Here is a 21,856-nt window from a genome sequence, read left to right on the forward strand (position 1 = left end):
TCAACTGCTTTGACGTTTTGACGTCGTTGTTTTGTTTCTTGTTTTTTAACAGTTCTTTTATCATGTTTTGGTGAAACGGGACGACGTTGAGGGTGAACCTTTTCAGGTGGTGCTTTCTCAACAAAATTTGGTTTGGGCGAGTTTGTGCAGTCTTTAATGATGTGCCCAAACTTCCCGCATTTGAAACAAGTTCTCCTTTCAACAAACTTAGGAGAATCTGATCGACGACCTGACGTAGAAGTTGTAGACCCAGAGGTACTAGCTTCACACCCGTTTGTGTGTTGGGTGTAATTGTTATCACTATTAAATTTCAAAATGTTGACTTTTTGTACAAAATCGGTATTTGATTTATTTTCAAAAGTCTCCACTTTATCAGTACCTTTGGAGGCCACAAAATTAACGTCTTTTGCTTTCTTATTGTAACGAGCTCCTTTTGAACAACCTTAGCCTTTGGCTTTGGAGCTCGTTGTTGTTGTTTACCCTTAAAAGCAATTGGTTGTTGCTTTGTCGGTGATTTCTGTTTTCCAAATTGTTTTCTGATTTCAGCTTTTGGAATTGGGTCACATTGAGTTACAATGAGTCCTGGAATTGTCTTTCCCAAAAACTGGTTTGTAGTATCTTCAAACACTTTGTCAATCAAAGATTGATTGACGTTTTTGATTGGAAAATCTTTGTCTGAATAAATTTTACTATCACCGACTAAAGTATACAACAAGATATTGCTCTTAACAGTAGACACACATTCCTTGTCATCTTTGACATCCTTGACAGGATCTATCACTTGCTTGGCAACAGGTTGCACGGCAGGAGTAGGAGGATCACAAAGAATATGATTCTCAATTGGAATTTCTACTCCTTTCGTCTCATCAAGTGATTCATCCTGGTCATTCACATCTGATTTATCGTCTGAAGAATCATAGTCCTCAATGGTTGGAGGACTTTGATTTGAAGCACATGATGACTTTTTTTTGTTATCAGATGAGCCCTCCGATGAATTGTCCGGTTTGAACCCTAGGCCAGTAGTAACTTCCTCATAATCAAGAGGCATACTGGGTTCATACCGAGGCATATCCTCTTCATCGAGCATTTTGGTATAGTTGTGTCTCAAAGGAGGCGGACACGACTTACACCCAACACCTTTCACATTACCTTTCAGTTTTTGAACGTCTATGATGTGATCGAGCACAAATCGGGAGTTAGAATAACTCTCCAACTTTTGCTTGATAGCATCATGCTCGCATTTGGCAATGGCTAACTCCTTTTTGGTTTCCTCAACAATGTTAATGTAATCGTTAATACTAACTTGTTTATGATAAACAACTTTGTTCAATTCGGAAACACTTTTCTTTAGGGTTTCAATTACAAATTTAAAATCCTTTTCATTTTGAGTTAACGCCATGTTTGCCTCTTTGCACTTAGACAGTTCAATAACCAAACTCTGATTGTGACTATGAACCGTTTCAGATTTACGTTTCAATTCAGCACATTCATGTTTCATCTTAGCACAATCACTACATATGCTAGGAGTTTCAGATTTTAGCTGACTTGTAGAAACTGTGACATTAGCCATAAAGGCAGTCTGAGAAGAGAAAGATCCATCTTCAGTGAGAATCTTCTCCATTTCTTCTGATGTAGCATCAGCTTTCTTGATCAAGTCAGATTTCTTGTTAGCATCATTCGACAAATTATCAGCTTCAGAATCCACTCCCTCCTTCACGTCCGATTCTGAACTGTAATCCCTCACACCTGAGCCATCTTCATCAGCACTGCCACTATATCCTGAACTGTCATCATTTCCCGAAGATTCACCATCATTGACATTCTTGACAATTTCAGCATGAAACGCAGTTCCTCCTTGATCTCCACTTCCAAATTGTACAGACCAGGAGTCATCGGCTTTATTTGAGTTGGACGTGGATGTACTTGTTTGATTTATGAAAGGATTTTGGTTGCCTTGTTGAGGTTGGGCTTGAGGTGTAACAAATAGAGGTTGAAGTGAAGTAGCCTTTGATTTGATTTCTAACTCCCGATTTGATTTAATACGGAAATAGTCACTCATAGTGAATACGGGTTGAGGTTGTGGTTGTGGTTGTGATGGAACAGGAATATAAGGACTACTCAAATGAGGGCTAGAATAAGCCTGAGCTTGAGCACTCATATGCGCTGGCGGATGATAGGCACTCGGATCGAACTGAGGTTGAGCAGTATTAACTTAAGGTTGAGGTTGGGGTGTAGGATTGTTGATATAATGTGCTTGTTGTTGTCGAGGTATGGTACTCGCTAAATATTCGGCCATCGATGTCGGTTTTTGAACTGGTTGTGAGTCCGTACTCCAATCCCACGGACTTGTGCAACTCATGATTGGTGTATAGAAGTGAAAAATCTGGTCACACACTTGAAAACACGTTGTTAAATCACTTTTGCAGAGCCTTTGTGAAAAAAAGACACAAGTTTCTCGACGAAACTCTTTTTGATGAAACCGTGATATTTAGAAGCGCGATTCAAATCAACTCCGCGAATACCCGACCCCAAATAAATTTCCGATATAATCACACCTGATACCCGTAAATGTCAAGTGGACCCGTAATATATCCGATAATAATCTCATCACAATCCAATAAACCATCTGCTACAATTTAATCATTTGAATTGTAGGCCCCCAAAAAAAATTCCAAATAGTTATACGTGAATGGCAATGGCTCTAAATAAAATTTCGATGCAAATAGTTAATCTATCATCAATTAGAACCCAACTAGCTGAACTATCTACCATCAATTAAGGCCCAACAAGTAACACTTAGCCCATGTGATTTGTTCCAGCCTACCATCCATCTATTTGATTTAATTCAGACCATTTATCAACCCACTCTTATCTCTCTCTTGTATTTCGGAAGTTCGAAACCAGCAAACTCCAAATGGCAAATAATAGGCTCAATTAATCAAGTCTAAAAAGTATTCAGGTGAGCCCAACAGACAATATGTAAGCCCAAATAAAGTTTGTCATCGTGCATTCATGGCCCACAGAGTGTATCTGATTCAATCCAAAAGTCAACAACCCTATTTTTTTAAACATCACCAGCCGCAAACAGACATCATCTTCATCATGTCTTCTACGATAAATAAACAACAGCAGCCTTCATCTTCTTCCAAACTCTACGATACATAGACCCATTCATCTTCTACGATACATCTGGTCAGCTGTGCGATTCCACCTTCAAATCTCTATATGTGACAAAATTCAATGGGGAAGTACTGAATCGATGAAACCTCTTTACATATGAACGACGAACCTCGGATGTGTTGGCGACGAAACTGAATGAAGAGAAGTATTGCGACGAAACAGAATTTCTTGTTGATAATGCGACGAAACTGAAAGAATAATGATCTTGACGAAACAGCTCTAATAATTTGTTAAAGCGACGAAACAGGATGGATCTTTATGATTCGACGAAACTGATTGCTAAAGTTGGATGACGAAAAAGATTCTCAAAGGTGGGTGACGAAACAGAAATCTGGTCGACCAAACTGGATCTTTCTGGTCGACGAAACTGTTGTTTTATAATTTTAATAAACGACGAAACACTTGATTTGAACCTCTAATTGACGAAACTGATTTGGATAAGGTTTGAGAGTTGGTGAGTTATTTTTGAAATCTTATCCTTCTGACACAGAGACACAATTTTCAACCTACTCAACAATCACCATACTTTGAAGGCACAATTTTCAAACAAGAAATAATTTTCAATTTACCAACAAAGTGCACAGTAACTTTATCAAAGGATTAAAAAGTGTATGGTTTGAAGAACAGTTTGAAGGTAACCGAAGAACACAATGAAAATATGAACTTGATGAGTTTTCCGGTGACATTATGATGATTCCGGTCACCGAACAATTTTCCGAAACGCGATTTTGCTTAAAACTTTCAATAAAAACCAAATGCTAACATGTAGACATGCAAAATAATAAGGTTTTCACTGCAAAACAACACTTCAAACACTGATTTTCAGCAAATATTTCCGATAAATATGAATCTTTTTAAGAACAAGAACTGAAAATCCCAAAAACACACTTGATAAAACACTAACAATGTTTGGTTTTAAACAAGGATTAGAGCCAAAGCTCTGATACCAATTGTAGGTCCCGTTTTTCCGGTGGATCGATAACAAAAACCTATCCTTATTTATCACAAACACGGTAACGGGTGCGGAATCCCCGTGACGGTGCAAACCAAACACAGTTAATAAGAACACGAGTAACCAAAAGATTCAATATCTATTGATTATGGATGAGTACAACCAGAAACATATACAAACAATGTTTACAGACTTTCACTAAGTCTCACAGGTCTCTCATACTCATCTCGGTTTCACACAGAAACTATGACGAGTATTTATACTAAACAGACACAGACCTTGACGAAACAGAAAAGGACTCGGCGAAACACCTTTGGGCCTGAGATTGGGCCTAAAGAAGCCCAACAGGCGACGAAACAGGGACAGCCCATGGCGAAACACCATAGTCGACGAAACACTTTATGTTTCGTCGACCATGTACAACAGATTGTGAATTTGTATGAATTTTCAACTAAATGACATCATCATGACATCACAGTGATGATGTCATGGTGATGTGTCACCTAGTCTTGGTTCGCGGCGCTCCGTGCTTCACGTGTCGAACTCTGGGGCGCACGATGGAGGAATGTCGTGACGTCGGGCTTGAGCCGGACCTAACCGTGTCGAACCAAGTCAAACCGAGCCGAGTCGCGTCCACACAAAGTGTATCAACAAATTAGAGGTTCCTCCCTCCAATATTCGGGATTAGTTGGAGGATTGGACACGTATCGTTACATAGTTGAAAGAAAAATTCCCTCTCCTTAGTTGGAGACTTGGGACACGTGTCATCTCATAGCTGGACGAAATTATACGGGTGTTACATCCTCACCCCCTTAAAGGAAATCTCATCCTCGAGATTTGTTTAAACTAATATTGCTATTCCCGTTTCATTTCAGATATTAACATCTCAAGTGTATTCTGGGCCATAATGGAAATCCCATTTCACCTTGATGGGGGAAACTTACTTCTTTCGAAGTTTTTAAATATCATGGTCCTTAATGGACAAGCTTTTTCAATAACCTTAAGCTGTCGTTTGAACGTCATGATGAGACATGACAAGTGCTTTATTAGCTAAGCACTTTTTAGTTTAGAGATATGGAATACATTATGGATTCCACTCAGCTCTATTGGTAGCTTAGGTGTACATGCTACTGAATCGACACATTCTGTTATACCGAATGGTCTAAAATTACTAGGGCTCAGCTTGCCCTTGTTACGTCTTTCTAAAGCAAGACTTTTAGTAGTGTACTTTCTCCGATTTGGAATTCGAGAGGCTTCCGCCTTTATTATCATAACTCTTCTGCCTATCATGGGCAGCCTTGAGTCTATTTCAAGTTTGTAAGATTCTTTTAGTTATTTCAAGGAAAATCTTAGGTCCAGAGAGAGTTGGTTCCTACCAACTTTAGCCCAACAGACGGGTGTTCTACACTTTCTTGTGTATTATGCATGCAAGCATGTTTTCCAGAGTTTGGATGTTTCGCTCACTCTACCCATCAGTCTGGGCGGTAAGTCGTACTAAAATTTAAGAGCGTACTAAGAGTTTTACTGGAATTTTACAGAAATAAGAAGCATATTTAGTATCTCAATCCGATACTACAGACAACGGTACTCCATAGGGAGACTCGGTGTTGTCAACATACAACTTAACTTGTCGGAATTATATGTTTTCCTTAATTGACAAGAAGCGCTGATTTAGTCAGTCTGTCGACTATAACCCACATCGTGTCATTGCCACGATTGGTTTTAGGTAACTTGATAATCAGTCCATTGTTACCATTTCCCATATCTATGTGGGAATTTCCAGTTTATTGATGCAGACCAGATGGTCTATGATGTTCGACTTACTTGCGAACATGTTAGGCATTTTGCTTTATAGGTGGCTATGGACCTTCATGTACATCCACAAAAAGGTCTTCCAACTTCGGCTCTAGTTCGTCAATAGTTACTTGTGTCATGTAGATGATTCATTCTCCTTTCAAGGACTTGGATGCCTTAGGCATAAAAGCTTTCTCGGGCAATCCATAGTGCTGGTCTTCCACGAATAGCGAGTATATCGTCAGATGGGGATTTAATTTCGATAGGTTTCTTATCGCAGGTGATACGGACTTGGTTATAAGCTAACCAATCCATGCCTAAAACTACATCAAATCCCGCAAGATTTATAGATAAAGGATTAATAAGAACAAAATTGATTCTTGCTAATTATAATGTATTTATTAAGAATTGTGGAAGCTATTTCCATTGGCCATTCGAAATAATATCTAAGGCCTTTAATGGCAGAATTTAGAAATTTATTAAATTTACAATCAATGAAGCTTTCACCAGCTCCAGAGTTTAAAACAAGATTCTAGCAAATATATCATTACGAGTAATAGATTCGTAATGATAATTATGTCTTTAACTGCTTCTCCTGCAGCTAATTGAAAGGCTCAAACATTGCCTTTCTTGCCATCAGTGGCCTTGTTCTTCCTGTCAGTCGCCCACTTCGGGGAGTGGGTCTTTATATTCCCTTTCTCGCCACATCCATAGCGGGTGGCATTTTTTAGATCCTTGCATTCATGGGATTTGTGGTCCATCTGCTTACAGATGCCACAACCTTTGGGTTTCTCACGGAAGCATCTTCCAGAATGTCGCTTCCCGTAGGTTTTGCACTCGGGTTTTGCCTCATTTGGCTTGGACTAGTGATAACTCAAACCAGCTTACCCTTTTAAAATCCCTACTAGGGGTGTCATCACGCTTCCGCTTGTGATCACTCTCGGCCTTCGCCGCTTTTACTCTTGTCTCATCTTCAGTGAGAGAGAAGGCTAGATCCACAGCGGATCTAAAAGTTGTAGGTTTGGAGGATTTAACCATCCCCTTGATTTCTAGAGCGAGTCCTCCAATAAATCGCCCAATGCGCTTGTACTCAGGAGTAATTAAATAAGGAAGGAGTCTTAATAAAGAGTTGTATTCAGATACATAGGCTCGACAATCGAGGCCTTTCATAGTAAACTTCAAAAATTCAGATTCAACTTTCTCCACCTCGTGAGGTGGGCAGTAAGTCTCGCGGATCAGTTCCACGAATTTAGACCAACTTAGGTTATACAGTGTAACCTTGCCAATGGATTGGATCAGTGCCTTCCACCAAGTTAGAGCATCATCCTTGAAGGATTGGGACACATATTAATAGTGTCCTTAATTGCACAAACGTTTATATCAATAACGGTCTCCATTTTATCAAGCCACTTTAGAGCATCAATGGCTCCTTACTCGCCTGTAAAATCACGGGGCATACAAGAGACGAAATACTTATATGTGCACCCCTTCTTAGAGTTACAGGGCTCAATTCTAGAAGTATTCTTGATATTTCGCTCACTATTAGTTGAGGAGCAGTGAGACTTTTCAGTCTTATGAGTAGTAGAGTGAGATTTAGAAACAAATTTCTGTTTTTGTACTGATAGCTCTGGCCCTTTGAAGTGTGGCTACAATTCCAGCCAAGGCTTTACCCACTTCATCGACAATCAGGGATTGAAGAATATTCTCTTCGTCCTTACGGTTTTGGTGCTCTAAGTCGTTACCATCGTTTCTCTTAGTCGCCTCGCCAATATTTAGGCTTGCCATTAGTTTAGCTGAAAACTATATAGCCAGTAGTAAGATTTTTAGAATTTAATAGCAGATTAAAATATTTGCGTTAGATCTTGCAGATCCATACGTCTTATATTTACTAGACTCTTTTACCGCAGCTGGTAATGGGCTTTCATTTATAATTAGATATATAGCCCTAGAGGCTTTTAGTCCCCATCCTTCCACACAGTTGGGATTATTTGGAGACTAGGGACACGTTTTAGTCAACGTAAGTAATATAGATACGTATTTAATACAGTCAACGTATTCGGAATAAGTATTGTCATATAGTTGCACGAAGATTTTCTTTTTTCCACATAGTCGAGAATTAGTTGGAGATACGTTTTAGTCAATGGATTTAATATAGATTCCTCTCCTTCCGCATAGTTGGGATTAGTTGGAGATTTGGAACAACTATCATCGCGTAGTTTGATGAAAGTTTTCTCCATTCCACATAGTCGGGAATTAGTTGGAGATACGTTTCAGTCAACGAATTTAATATAGATTCCTCTCCTTCTGCATAGTTGGGATTAGTTGGAGATTTGGAACAAGTATCATCGCGTAGTTGGACAAAAATTTTCTCCTTTCCACATAGTTGGGAATTAGTTGGAGATTTAAGATACGTTTTAGTCAACGTATTTGATATGGATCCCTCTCCTTCCACATAGTCGGGATTAGTTGGAGATTTGGGATAAGTGTCGACATATAGTTGGACGGAAATTTTCTCCTTTCCTCGTAGTCGGGAATTAGTTGGAGATACGTTTCAGTCAACGTATTTGTTATAGGTTCCTTTCCTTCCACATAGCTGGGATTAATTGGAGATTTGGAACAAGTATCGTCACATAGTTGGACGAGAATTTTCTTCTTTCCTTATAGTCGGGAATTAGTTGGCGGTCTGGGGTACGTTTCATTTAATGTATTTAATATGGTTCCTCTCCTTCCTCATAGTTGGGATTATTTGGAGATTTGGAACAAGTATTGTCACGTAGTTGGACGAATATTTCATCTCCTTTCACATAGTTGGGATTAGTGGAACTTTGAGATACGTTTCAGTCAACGTATTTAATGTGGATCCCTCTCCTTCCACATAGTTGGAGATTTGGGATAAGTGTCGTCACATTGTTGGATGAAAATCACTTATAGATCATTAAGACTATATTGATGCGAGGGAAATAGTTTTCCACTACTATCACCCTTTTCAACCACTACTATTGTTGGGAATAAATGCTTAAGACAGAGTCTTTTATCATGGTCTATTTGCTAGTCTTAGTTACGTAAGAAGTAGTAGACCGAATAAATTTAGAGGAAAAATATTTTCTTGATTGCTCGCGAGCTTTTGACCAATTTGTCTTAGTCCTATAGATTTGGCATTATAATCCTTCTCCTTCCACATAGTTGGGATTAGTTAGAGATTTCAAGACACGTCTCAGTCGATGTGTTAAATATTGGTCCATCTCCTTCCACATAGTCGGGATTAGTTGGAGATTCGGGACACGTCTCAGTCGACATATTCAATATAGGTCCTTCTCCTTCCACATAGTTGGATTAGTTGGAGATTCGGGACCCATATCGTCACATAGTTGGACGAAAATTTTACACTTTCTCAACCACTCATTGGTGGGAACATGTGCTTTTGGCCTTCGCATATATATGAGCAATCAAGAGATATGTTTGATATGGTAGGAGCAATAAAATGTGACATTCATAACATTTGAAGGGAATAATATGTAAAGGGCTCCACAAAATCAATGATTATTCTTCTGGCAGTGATATCCCCAAAATATATTTAGATGCTTCCTATTAGTTGATATCAGTACAATATGATTGTTGAGAGATCTTAAAGGTTCCATGCATTAAACCTTCATATTGGCCAGGCATGAAAGCAATCTATGGTACACACTAAGATACTGCCAATCACCATATGGTGCTTTTATCATACTAAGTTTGGCATTTATAGTTGTTAAAGATCACTGAAATAAAAATCAATGTCGTGCTCCAGATGATCAGATGGAGAACTTACTAGCGAAATTTGCCGAATTTATATAATTTCATATACCCAGATGGGTTTGGATAATCGAGTTCCAAGGATCGAGATTATATGCTTTAAGCAAGAACTAGGAAATTGATTCCTTTTTCTACTTATTCTCCAGAATGAGAGAACATTGAATCAAAGAATAGAATTTTGTGCAAAAGTGCACAAATATCCTTTGCCATGATGCAGCTTTACATAGTTGCTGCTGCTTTAATCAGCTGGAGAGATATCACCGGAGTGTCTATCGAATATGATAGACATCAGATAAATGATATTAGGTTATCAAAAAAGTATCAAAAGAAATAGTATTTGGTGACGAGTTTTAGCATCCTCATATCGGAGTCATCATCTCTAAAATAGTGTAGTTCACCATATGGAACTTTGAGCTATTCAATGGTAGAGATTATTGAGCCCGCGGCCCATCATAGATTCTTCATCTCGTCCGCGACATCTTGGTGGCATTTGCAGAATATTCATAAAATCAATAACTATATACATAAATAAGAGTAGTCTTATGTTCGGGTCTAGACGCGGAGTTTCTTAAAGAATCTGCATTTGTGATATTTGAGACTAGACACAAAAGGCTAGTGTCTAATTCACTCAAATTGTAGCTCTGATACCAATATGTCACACCCCAATTCCTGATGGGCCCGGATGGGTCATGACGATTGGATAACAGTATCACAATATAATAATATGCAGCGAAAGTATTAGAGTAAAGATATTAATTTAATGAAAGTCTGAATATATAATAAAAGTTTTAGAAGCGTTTCAGTATAAGCCCACAAGCGGGATCTAATAAACAGAGCTTTAGACATCATAGGCCTTAATCTTGAGAAGTTGCAAATTCCTTAGCCTTCATTCTAGCCGACCCGGATTCCCAGCCTATAATAAGGTTTGGTACCTGTGGTTCAATCTTTTGAAAATATGTCAACTTTTGGTGGTAAATACAATTAATTGAATCATTTTGAAAATAGTTTTTCAAAAAGAATTTTATACATAGAGAAAACCCGTAGGTAATCATTTAATATTTCTTGGGAGAGTAAACTGCCATTTTGGTCCCTGTGGTTTGGGCACTTTTGCCATTTTAGTCCAAATCTCAAACTTTTTACATCTGGGTCCCTGTGGTTTCGTTTTTGTTGCCATTTTGGTCCAAAACTCAAATCAGATCAGATTTCTCAAAAAAAAACCTGCTATTTTGTCCTTTTCTGAAGGGGCATTTTGGTCATTTTCAAAAAAAACCCCTATCTGTCTCTCTTCTCTCCTCTCTATCTGCAGATCACCAAAAAAAACCCTGTCTCTCTCTCTCTCTTTTCTCTCTCTCTCTCTCTCTCTCTCTCTCTCTCTCTCTATCTACAGTCTATAATACCCTTCACTTAGAGTTATATGACAGTGAGCAAAGAAGAACCAGAAGCAGCACTCCTGATGAACACAATAAGTTCTTAAACAAGAACTGAATCAAGAACCACAAGTAGCCTTCATCGAAGATATCGGTTCGAAGACACCAAAAACCACATGAATCAAGAGGTCACCAGTTCGAATACACGAAACCCTTCACCCCACCACCACCATCAATTCCTGCCGGCCAAACACCACAACATACAATCATTTCATCAAACACTTAATCTACATATAAGCAATAAAAATAGACCAAACACTTCATCAATCTGCAATTAAACAAAAACCCACATGGTGGGGACCAACGGCGGCTCAGCCGAACCACCGCCGCCACCTCCGCAATACCCAGATGTTGATTGCCGGTCATTTTCGCAGATTCTCGCCGGAGCTATGGCCGGTTGAAACAGACGGATGAGAAGAAATCAGGGGTTTTAAGTCAAGATTCATCTTCATGGCCGGTGATTCTCTTTCCATCTCCCTCTTGCGTCTCTCTCTCTCTCACCATCGATTCTCGTTTTGTCGCTGCTGCACGAGAACCACAAATGATTTGGGTGTCAACTCTACCGTCGCCGGAACCCTCTTTTTCTCCGACATCAAAACGCAGGCGAACCCATAACCACGTTGACGCCAAAAAGGGGGTGATTTTCTTCTTCCAATTTTGAGGGTTCAAGATCCGAAATCTCCTTCAAATTTGGTTGATTTTGGGGGTCATTTGGGGGTTTTGAGGGTTGTTAGAAACAGAGGTGTGTTCGAGAGGAGGAGAGAGAGAGAAGAGACACAGAGGTGTGTTAGAGAGAGAGTATGCAGAGTTTTATTTATATTTTTATATATATATATTAATGCTTAAAATGACCAGAATGCCCCTTCAGAAAAGGACAAAATAGCAGGTTTTTTTTGAGAAATCTGATCTGATTTGAGTTTTGGACCAAAATGGCAATAAAAACGAAACCACAGGGACCCAGATGTAAAAAGTTATAGATTTAGACTAAAATGGCAAAAGTGTCCAAACCACAGGGACCAAAATGGCAGTTTACTCTTCTTGGGATTTTATCTTGTCGCCAGATTTACATACTTGTCATACAACCGTGAACCAAAGATCAAAGCCGGTCATTTTCAGTGTTATAATGATTAAGGGTACACACCAAAGTTGAATAAAACGTGTCTTACAGTCGTTATGCCTACCCCTGCACGTTATTCCGTATGGCCATAATAGTTCATGAGTCGGGATGCCCGGACACGGTACCAATAACCCCTAATCGTTTTAGCTATCAAGTAAAACGGATTAAACCGAGTTCTTACATTTATGAGCAGTCATAGTCGACTCATTTATGTAATACTCGCTCCAAGTGGTGAATTCGCCATACCCCAAGTTTAAAAACAAAATAAATTAAGAGTATTTACCTTTTGCTTGCTTCCAATCAAATATGATTATAATTTAGCAAAAGCCGCAAATAAAATTATTATTGACCCAAGTCCGATTATCTAAGGGTTCTATAGTCTGGAATGAACAGAATTATTATCTGTTAGAATGTATACAGGTCAAAGGTTAGTCCCTTTAGACTTGGCTCGTTACATAAGAATAGATTCACTAGATTAAGCGTAGATCATATAGAATGTGGTTTATACCTATCCGAGTGCAATGACTCATTGGATAAAGGTTATTTAACCAAGCATTCTAATTTGGAGTGATTTTGAAATTTTAAGACCCCTTACGCCTGAATTATATGAAATAGGTTCATATAACTAGTTATGCGCGTAAAAACGGGTTCGGAAGGTTAGATAGATCTTATGACAAGTCTAAGGTGTCAAAATACTTTTTTATAACATTATACAATTGATTTTAAAGTCAGAATATTAACTTCTTTGGTTTGAAAACCGTTTATTTAGTTTTAAGGATGAAAAGGGCATAGTTGTCCTTTTTTAAAATATAATCATTAAACTTGTCATTTGACCTACCAAATAACATGATCAATAGGTATAACTTCTAAGGGTTATACCTTATACTAACATGGTCATAATATCAGTTCTAAACAAGTCCTAACGTTGACCAAACGGGTTAGAATCGAAAGTCAAAACAAAAGTCAAACTGCTTAACTTTCGGTATAGAATTAAACTCTAAACAAGAAATGACGAGTTGGACATGTTTAGACATGTCCTAATATGTTTTATAAACTGATATGGTGTCAAAACTTAAGGTTTTGATAGTTAAAAACTTAATTAGCGCAATTTGCAAAGTTTACATTTTTTACCTTTTATTTAATATAAGTCAACTCGTCATTTCGCCTACTTAACGTGATCTTTATAGGGTATGATCCCAGGGGATTATAACCTTCATTATTACGATCACGTAGCCGTTCGAATCGAACTTTGGCTTGACTATAATGGTCATAACCGAAAGTCAAACAGAAAGTCAAACTGTTTGACTTTTGGATAATAACTAGACTATAAAATGAAATAGACTATGAAAGAACAAGTACTTGTGTTCTAGTAGAAGATTAACTCTAGTAGGAGGCTTCCTTTGAATCAGAAAACACTCTAAGTGTATATTAGAAAGAAAGAAGGAAATGAGCAATGGAAATGGATGAATATGGAGATGTTGTCATGTGTTAAGGATAGTTCTAGGATCATCACATGTGTCTAGTGTGGTGTAAGAACCAGGAAAGAAGTGGCAAAATCGAGCTAGGTGTCAAGTTATGAAGATAGCCTAAGAGATCAAACATTAAACTGCCAACATGGTCCCTTACGGACCGTAAGGACCTCAGCGCACCAGCATTTTATTCAGCTTAAGGTCGGTAAGCTTCAAGGGCTTACGGCCCGTATGGGGTTGCCAGGAATGTTATTTTGAGACTTTTACATCCATAGCCCTTGGACTTTGATTTTTTCGCCATTTGGCACTTTTAGTCCCTCTCCTTCCTCATGGTTGGGATTAGTCGGATATCTGGGATTCGCTTTAGTTAACGCACAATAATAGTTTCTTTCCTTCCCAAAACCGGGATCAGTCGGAGATAGGAAACACATTTTAATGAACGCAGAATGTAGGTCCTTCCTCCTTCCACATAGTCGGGATTAATTGGAGGTTCCTCCCTCCACATAGTCGGGATTAGTTAGAGGATTGGACACATATCATTACATAGTTGAACGAAAAATTCCCTCTCCTTAGTTGGAGACTCGGGACACCTGTCGTCTCATAGTTGGACGAAATTTTACGAGTGTTACACCAACCATCATGACATTCCTATAAGGGAAAGATATCAACTAAAGTCTTCCATTTTCAAATTTCAAAACCCCTTCCATTGATAACCAACAAGTTTAGTTCTAATGGGATTTTCATTTTAAATTGTTATCCTTTCTAATTGTGAATCAATTTCCTTGATACCATGATCTTTGTGAATGATTCTTCATTGACGGGTTTGCATCTTTAAGACTTATCAGCTGTAGTTACTTGGATCTTTCACCTTTGAATATAAAAATATGTTGCACTTTGTGAATCCCTTTAATGATTTTTGCACTTGATCATTGTTGCACTTTAATATTCATCCAAGATGGCTAATACGAATTCATTAGACTTCTAGCACTTTATCTTCCAATTCTTCATTACCATACTAGAAACTATACCTTGAGTACTAATTTGATTTCATTAAACATCTACCACATCATCTTCTTATTCTTCATCACCATACTTGATCTATACATTAAGTGTGTAGGAAAATGTATCTGCAGGGGCGGATCTATTTGGAGCCCAAGGGTTACCCGGGATACCAGTGGCGAAGTTTGAGATTTTCGACTGGGGGGTCGAAAACGTATGTACCTAAAAAAATATAAAATTGGGGGGTCGAAAACGTATATACCTAAAAAAATCTATACGAAAAGTACATATCGGACTCTACTGAGCGAAAAGTTCGGGGGGCGCACCCCCCCCCCCCCCCGGCCCCGATACTCCTAAGCACAATTAAAGGTGAGATGAAACAAAACTTTCTTGTAGATGGAAACGAAAATTTCAGTCGATGAAAACTTGCAGAGAAAATCTTTAAATGATGGAGAAGATAAAGTTATAATATAATAGTATTATAATAGTTAGTATCGAAAACATCAATGAAAAAGCTAATTAGTTGGGAAATGTGAGAAATTATATCAGGAGTAGATAGTCAAACTTTTTTTAATTTGTTATTGTATTTTTTAACATACTTTATTTAATTTGCTATTGTATTTAACCATTACTTTAATTAATATTTAACCATTTACAATATAATTTGTTGACCGTAATCATTATCTGTTTGCCTTATTTTTTTTTCATTTGTTAATTTGTTTATTTATTTATTATATTAAGTATTTTTTTCTCATTTTACCCCTCCTTTTAGTTCTATGGTTCATAATATTTACAAAAATATCAACGCATCAATCTCAGCTGTAAAACACAATGATCTTGTGGCTGAGAATCGTTTTCACATTTTTGATTGTTTTCCCCCCATAACCTACTACATATATCATTGTGTTTATGTCGTGATATCTTTCTATCCATTGTGCATGTACTGTGTAAACAAGTATTCTTTAAGATATTATATAATAAGCAATAAGTTTTATACAATTGAATATAGCTTATTCACCCCTCTCTAGGTTTTTATACGTGGTATATGAGGAAGTTCTCTAATTTTATTAAAAATTAAAAGTTGTAACTCTTATACAAAATATTTGAGTTTGATCAATGGCTAAAACAAACTATGTGGAGGTGTGTTACATAACTAGACCACACTACTACAAAACTTTGCAATTTCCTACGTCAAAATGCATCGGAAATGCATAAAAATGGGCATTTCCAACAAAACCAATTTTGTAGGAAAAACCTAATGGTAAAATTTTCCAACACAATTTCTGACAAATATGTGTTGTCAGAACTTTACGACACATTTCCGGACGACACCAAAACTTTCTTTTTTTTTATTTTTTAAAGTTTCTATGAGAAGAGTTTTGTTATTAGAAACACGGATTTTAAACAAAGACATTGATCTTTGGTAGATTGATGAAATTAAATCGTGATTATTGTCACAAGTTTTAACCATTTACTAAATAAACAAATAATTAACAAAAGAAAAAAAAAATAAGGCAAACAGATAATGCTTAATATTATAAAATCCGTGTTTCTAATAACAAAACTCTTCTCATAGAAACTTTAAAAACTAAAAAAAAAAAGTTTTGGTTCTATGATAGGTTGTGTTGGTTAATCCATGGCAGTTACCAACGAACCTTCATGTAGGTTCATTTCAATATGATTCCAAACAACATGACGTTTTTAAGAATGGTTTTTTAAATATATATGATGAACATTTCCTGTTGTGTAAGAGAGGAAGGGAGAGAAAGAGATCCCATTAACACATCCCATTAAATGACAAAATAAAATACGGTTGCTATGCATGAATTTAAGCAAGTATGGCACAACGACTAAATCACCAAGATTCAGCTTTTAGTTTTCTGTCAACAAAAAATGTACGGTTCCAGATGAAGATGACAAAGTTGGGCCATTCTTCTAAAGCAATTTGTATTTTTTTAAGTAAAACACATTCGTTTGGTGTTGTAAGTCGGTGATAAAGGAGAATGAGAAGAATGTTTGGCATAAACTTAAGAATTTTTGTATCTCATATGGTGCCACAAGCACATTAATAATCAACATCTTGCCGCAACGCGCGGGTTAGCGTCAATTTGTTTACATATGAAAAGGAACATTTCTTTTTTCTCCCCCACTCACAACCCCTCATAATCGCTATCTATAATATGGAGGAGCCTCTCATAGAATTTTGCTTAGAGAAGCAATCCAAGCATCCCCTTTCTTAAGCAGTTGTATAACTATATAAATCGCATGATTATATATGGAGCACTCTTTTAAGGAAATAGACTAATTTTATTATTGAACTTTGTGGCAGGAGTCATTCCTCGTGAGATCAGCCACCTTCATCACCTTGAGGAATTGAGTTTGGTAAACAACAGCATTGGTGGAAACATTCGATTGAACATCTCTACACTAAAGAAGTTGGCCTTAACGCAGAATTTGTTTTCAGGTGATCTCCCATCAGACATGGGTTTCTCGCTACCAAATCTCCAAGAGTTAAACTTGGCCTATAATACATTCCGAGGAACTCTACCGAGCTCAATCATCAATGCTTCCAAATTGTACATGATTGATCTATCTGTGAACTCATTTACTGGTTCCATACCAATTGCAATTGGTAGATTAGAACTACTGGAACGACTACTCTTAGGAAAAAATTATTTCACTGCTGAAGGCTCAGAGTTGGATTTCTTGTCATCATTGACAAATTGCAGAAAGTTACGAACACTGGCCTTTGCATATAATCCTTTACAGGCCTTCCTTCCCGCTTCTGTTGGTAACCTGTCGACATCTCTCCAAACATTCGAAGCATTTGGATGTGGAATCAAAGGCATTATTCCTAGTGGAATTGGTAACTTGATTAATTTGCAAAGGTTAGCTTTGGACATGAATGAGTTAAATGGAAATATTCCAACAGCACTTGGGAAGCTGCAAAATATTGGCCAGTTGTATCTTGAAGATAACAGGTTACAAGAAAGGATTCCACAAGAATTATGTCTCTTGAAGAACATAGAGGAGTTATATTTGAGCAAAAACCAGCTCTCCGGAATTATACCACCATGCTTGGGAGATATGAGTTCGCTAACATGGTTATTCTTGGACTCGAATACATTCACCTCCACAATACCATTGACTTTATGGAACCATAAATCACTCATAGTCCTAAACTTGTCCTCAAATATCTTAATCGGAAATTTACCATTAAGTATTGGACACTCTGATTCACCTCTTACCGGGTTGGACTTATCATTTAATAGATTGTCGGGTGATATCCCAAGTAGCATCGGTGGCTACCAAATGCTGAACAAACTCTCCTTGGCTCATAACAACCTGCAAGGTTCTATTCCAGAGTCGCTTGGCAAGTTAATTAGTTTAGAACTTTTGGATTTATCTCAAAATAATCTATCTGGCGTGATCCCCAGATCCTTAGAGACACTCAGGCATCTTGAGTACTTAAATCTGTCTTTCAATAGACTACAAGGAGAAATACCAAGTAGAGGACGATTTAGGAACTTCACTGCTTCATCATTTATGGACAATAAAGATCTGTGTGGCGAACCAAAACTAGCAGTCTTGCCATGCAGAAGCAAACAGAAAGAATCAAGAACTTTGTCATCTCTGAAGTATATATTACCCGCAATTGCATCCATAATTGGATTAGTTGTAGCTGTATATTTACTGAGAAAACACAGGAAACACATACGAACAAATGTTGAGCCGCCATCAGTTCTTAAATTGACAAGAATATCATATTATGAACTTGTGAGAGCAACAGAATCATTTGATGAGAGTAACTTGATTGGGAAGGGTTCTTATGGCTCGGTGTTTATAGGGAAGCTCTCAGATGGGGTAAATGTTGCCGTGAAAGTTTTTGACTTGCTCTCTGAGGGTGCAATAAAGAGTTTCAATGTTGAATGTGAAGTTCTACGCAATATTCGTCATAGGAATCTTGTTCGAATCATTAGTAGTTGCACTAACTTGGATTTTAGATGCTTAGTTATGGAATACATGTCGAATGGGAGCCTTGAGCAGTGGTTGTACTCGCATAACAATCAACTGAGTCTTGTACAACGACTGCAAATAATGATCGACGTTGCATCGGCCTTGGAATATCTACATCATGGTCTACCAACGCCTATTATTCATTGTGATTTAAAGCCAAGCAACGTCCTCATCGATGAAGATATGCACGCTCGCGTTTGTGATTTTGGAATTTCAAAAATCTTTGGTGAAGAGGAATTCAGGCTAAGAACTACAACTTTAGGAACAATAGGATACATGTCACCAGGTAAGGCTCTTTTAATTCCCTGCTTCTTCCTTTTGAGTTCTTACAGTACAGCAAATTCGACTGCTTATTATGGCATATGTAGAAGCGTGAAATACACACATTCATTTGCATAAAGAAATATGCCATGACCAGTTATATCTGAATATATCTCCCCTCTTAAAAATGTGGAGTAAATATTGGTTCAAACTTCATACTAAAGAAAATGGACAAATTGGTTAAATGTTCATACGTTCAAATGTGAAGAAACTGGATGAATCTTGTGATAATTTTTTCTCTAGAATCTTCACATTTTTTGCATAAAGTTTTTTTCAATCGTCTTCAAATATTATATCTATATAGTTACATGAATGAACAGTTTTAATTTCTTTTATGCACTCATAAGTGTGGCATAGATTTATGTTTCCAGCAACTTCCCATGTAAGTTAAGAACTAATTAAAGTGAAGAAAACATAGATCCATTGGTGTTTTATACTCTCTTCATCTTTGCTTTTCGCAAAAATATATATCTAAAAGAATCCACCTCTTCAATTGTATACTTCCACACAAGATTGTATCACACATCCTAGTTCCTACCCATGATTTCAATGAAACTGTTAATCATAAAGGCCTGCAGTGAAATGTCCATTAAGCACAAATGATGAAAAGTTAACCGGTAGACTTAAATGAATCAACAACTTTTAATATGTTATTTTTCATGAATAGAATATGGGATGGAAGGACTTGTGTCACCAGAAAGCGATGTCTATAGTTTCGGCATTCTATTGTTGGAAACATTCACGAGGAAGAAGCCCACAGAAGAAATATTTTGTGGTGAGATAAATTTGCGAAGCTGGGTTCTTGAAGCAACACAGCGTTCAGTTTTTGATGTTGTTGATGAAAACTTGATCAACGAGCATTTATATACTAAACAAGAACCTTTGGCATCTATTTTTAATCTGGCAATAGATTGCACCTTTGATTCATCTTCTCTGAGGATAAACATGGATGAAACATTGGTTAGGCTTAGCAAAATACAAAAGAATTTCCTAGCCAATGATTAATGTGTATATATATATTCTAGGTGTGAACGTAATTAGCTTGCAAGTGTTTTCTACTTGGAACATTTCCTGTAAGACAACATACCAAATTCTTCTGGATTTTGTATTTCCTGTATAACTTTTTGAATCGTGTAATGAGTCCACTTTAAGATTAAAATATTCTCTTCTAAGTTCTTTTCTATGAGAATTTGAAAGTATGAAAGCTGATTGCTGGCAATAGGTAACCTGCTAAGACACGATAACAGAAAAGTACACCATGTAATTTTTTACGTTTTTAAAGATAATCAAAATTTGAAAGTTAGGATCCATTATTTCTCCTTCTAGGTGCATAAAATATACATCTGTCTTATATACATTAGATATAAAGTAGTTAAACGAGTCGTATTCATGTTTAAAATTTTTGTTGTTCGCGTTATCAGATATCTGTTAAACCTGCTAAGACACGATTTGCCAGTGTAAAGCAGTTACATCAATAACCGCTCAACAATAACATTGTTGCTACCGCATCTTCGTTGCAACCTAGGCACAGTTTTCTTCAGTGTAGGTCCACTAGCGGAGGATCTAGTTAACCGTATCCTTGTTATGCGACAAACACGGTTGTGCGGAATCCAACCGGTAAGTTAAACCGAGATCGAGACACAAAATAAAGCAAAGAAACAATACAACGTTTAAAGCTTCAGATCTATTATGAACCAGAGAGTTTTGTTTACAAAGATTACAAACGATAAAGCTCTCACAAACTCACTCTGTTCTCTCGTGTCTCTCTACTTTGTCTTCTGTCTTCAGTCTTGTTTATATAGGACCAGGTACGACGAAACTGAAGCAGGGAGTCGATGAAACATGGCGAAACTTCAAGGTCGACGAAACAAAAATGAGTTTCGTCGTCAACATGCAGATCTTATGGTTTCGGCCCAAATGCAAGGTTTTGGCCCACTAGAGTTTCTTCAAAGAAGTGATTGGCCCAATCACAATTAAAACTCCACTAAAAGCACACGTAAATTCAATAGTTGCATGCATTTCCTTCTACATGACATCATCATGACATCATCATGGTGATGTCATGATGAGGTGTCAGCGGGAACGGTTCGCGGCTCTCCGTGTTTCGCGTGTCGAACTCTGGGGCGCACGACGAAGGAGTGTCGCTATGTTGGTCTTAAGCCGAACCTAACCGAGTCAAACCGAAATGAAACGAATCGAGTCGAGTCGCGTCCACATAAAGTGTATCAACATTCAGCAATACTGAACGGTAGTAGTTTGCTACTGACATTCAGTGTCTTTTGGGGATCATTTCCATGCGACTTTTGTGCGGACCATGCTTATATCTGAAGCATTTTCAATTATGTTTTTTCTTCAGTGCGATGTGTTGTCTCTTGGACCCCATCGAGGTCGACCCCATGCCAAGAGGGCAATGGCCCTTTGGCATCGAAGTGCTAGTATGTTCAATGAGCGTGTAATCCACACCTCCTAACACGTATCAATACTTATAAGGATCATTTGGTCTACAAGTAAACCCATAAACCCAAAATAGCTTGATGACATTTAAATCAACAACATAATATTCGATCTAATATTTTTATATTAAGATTAAAGGTGAATTTGTAAAAGGGAAAATCACCAATTTATTCATTTTGAACAAGATAATTAACAAAATAGCTATGGACTTTTTACAATAATCAATGAATTAAGGTGTTGTGACACGTGGCATTTGGTGCATCAAAAAACAATTCTGGCACTTCATATTGTATCACATTAGTGTAGTAAATGGCGTCCATCACTCATCACTCAC

At 37.5% G+C, this 21,856-nt stretch overlaps 1 protein-coding gene across 1 annotated transcript in view; it reads left to right on the forward strand.

Annotated features, from left to right (window-relative positions):
• LOC110934001 (receptor kinase-like protein Xa21) overlaps positions 1–20,175 on the forward strand; it is a 33,676-nt gene extending 13,501 nt beyond the window's left edge. Inside the window, exons 3-4 of the mRNA XM_035988665.1 lie at positions 17,060–19,033; positions 19,736–20,175. Coding sequence (XP_035844558.1) covers positions 17,060–19,033; positions 19,736–20,073 — 2,312 coding nt within the window. The 3' untranslated portion in view covers positions 20,074–20,175. The remainder of the gene's footprint in view (positions 1–17,059; positions 19,034–19,735) is intronic.
• The last annotated feature ends 1,681 nt before the right edge of the window (positions 20,176–21,856 follow it).

Source organism: Helianthus annuus, chromosome 4 (genome assembly GCF_002127325.2).
Source record: "Helianthus annuus cultivar XRQ/B chromosome 4, HanXRQr2.0-SUNRISE, whole genome shotgun sequence".
NCBI classification, from domain to species: domain Eukaryota; kingdom Viridiplantae; phylum Streptophyta; class Magnoliopsida; order Asterales; family Asteraceae; genus Helianthus; species Helianthus annuus.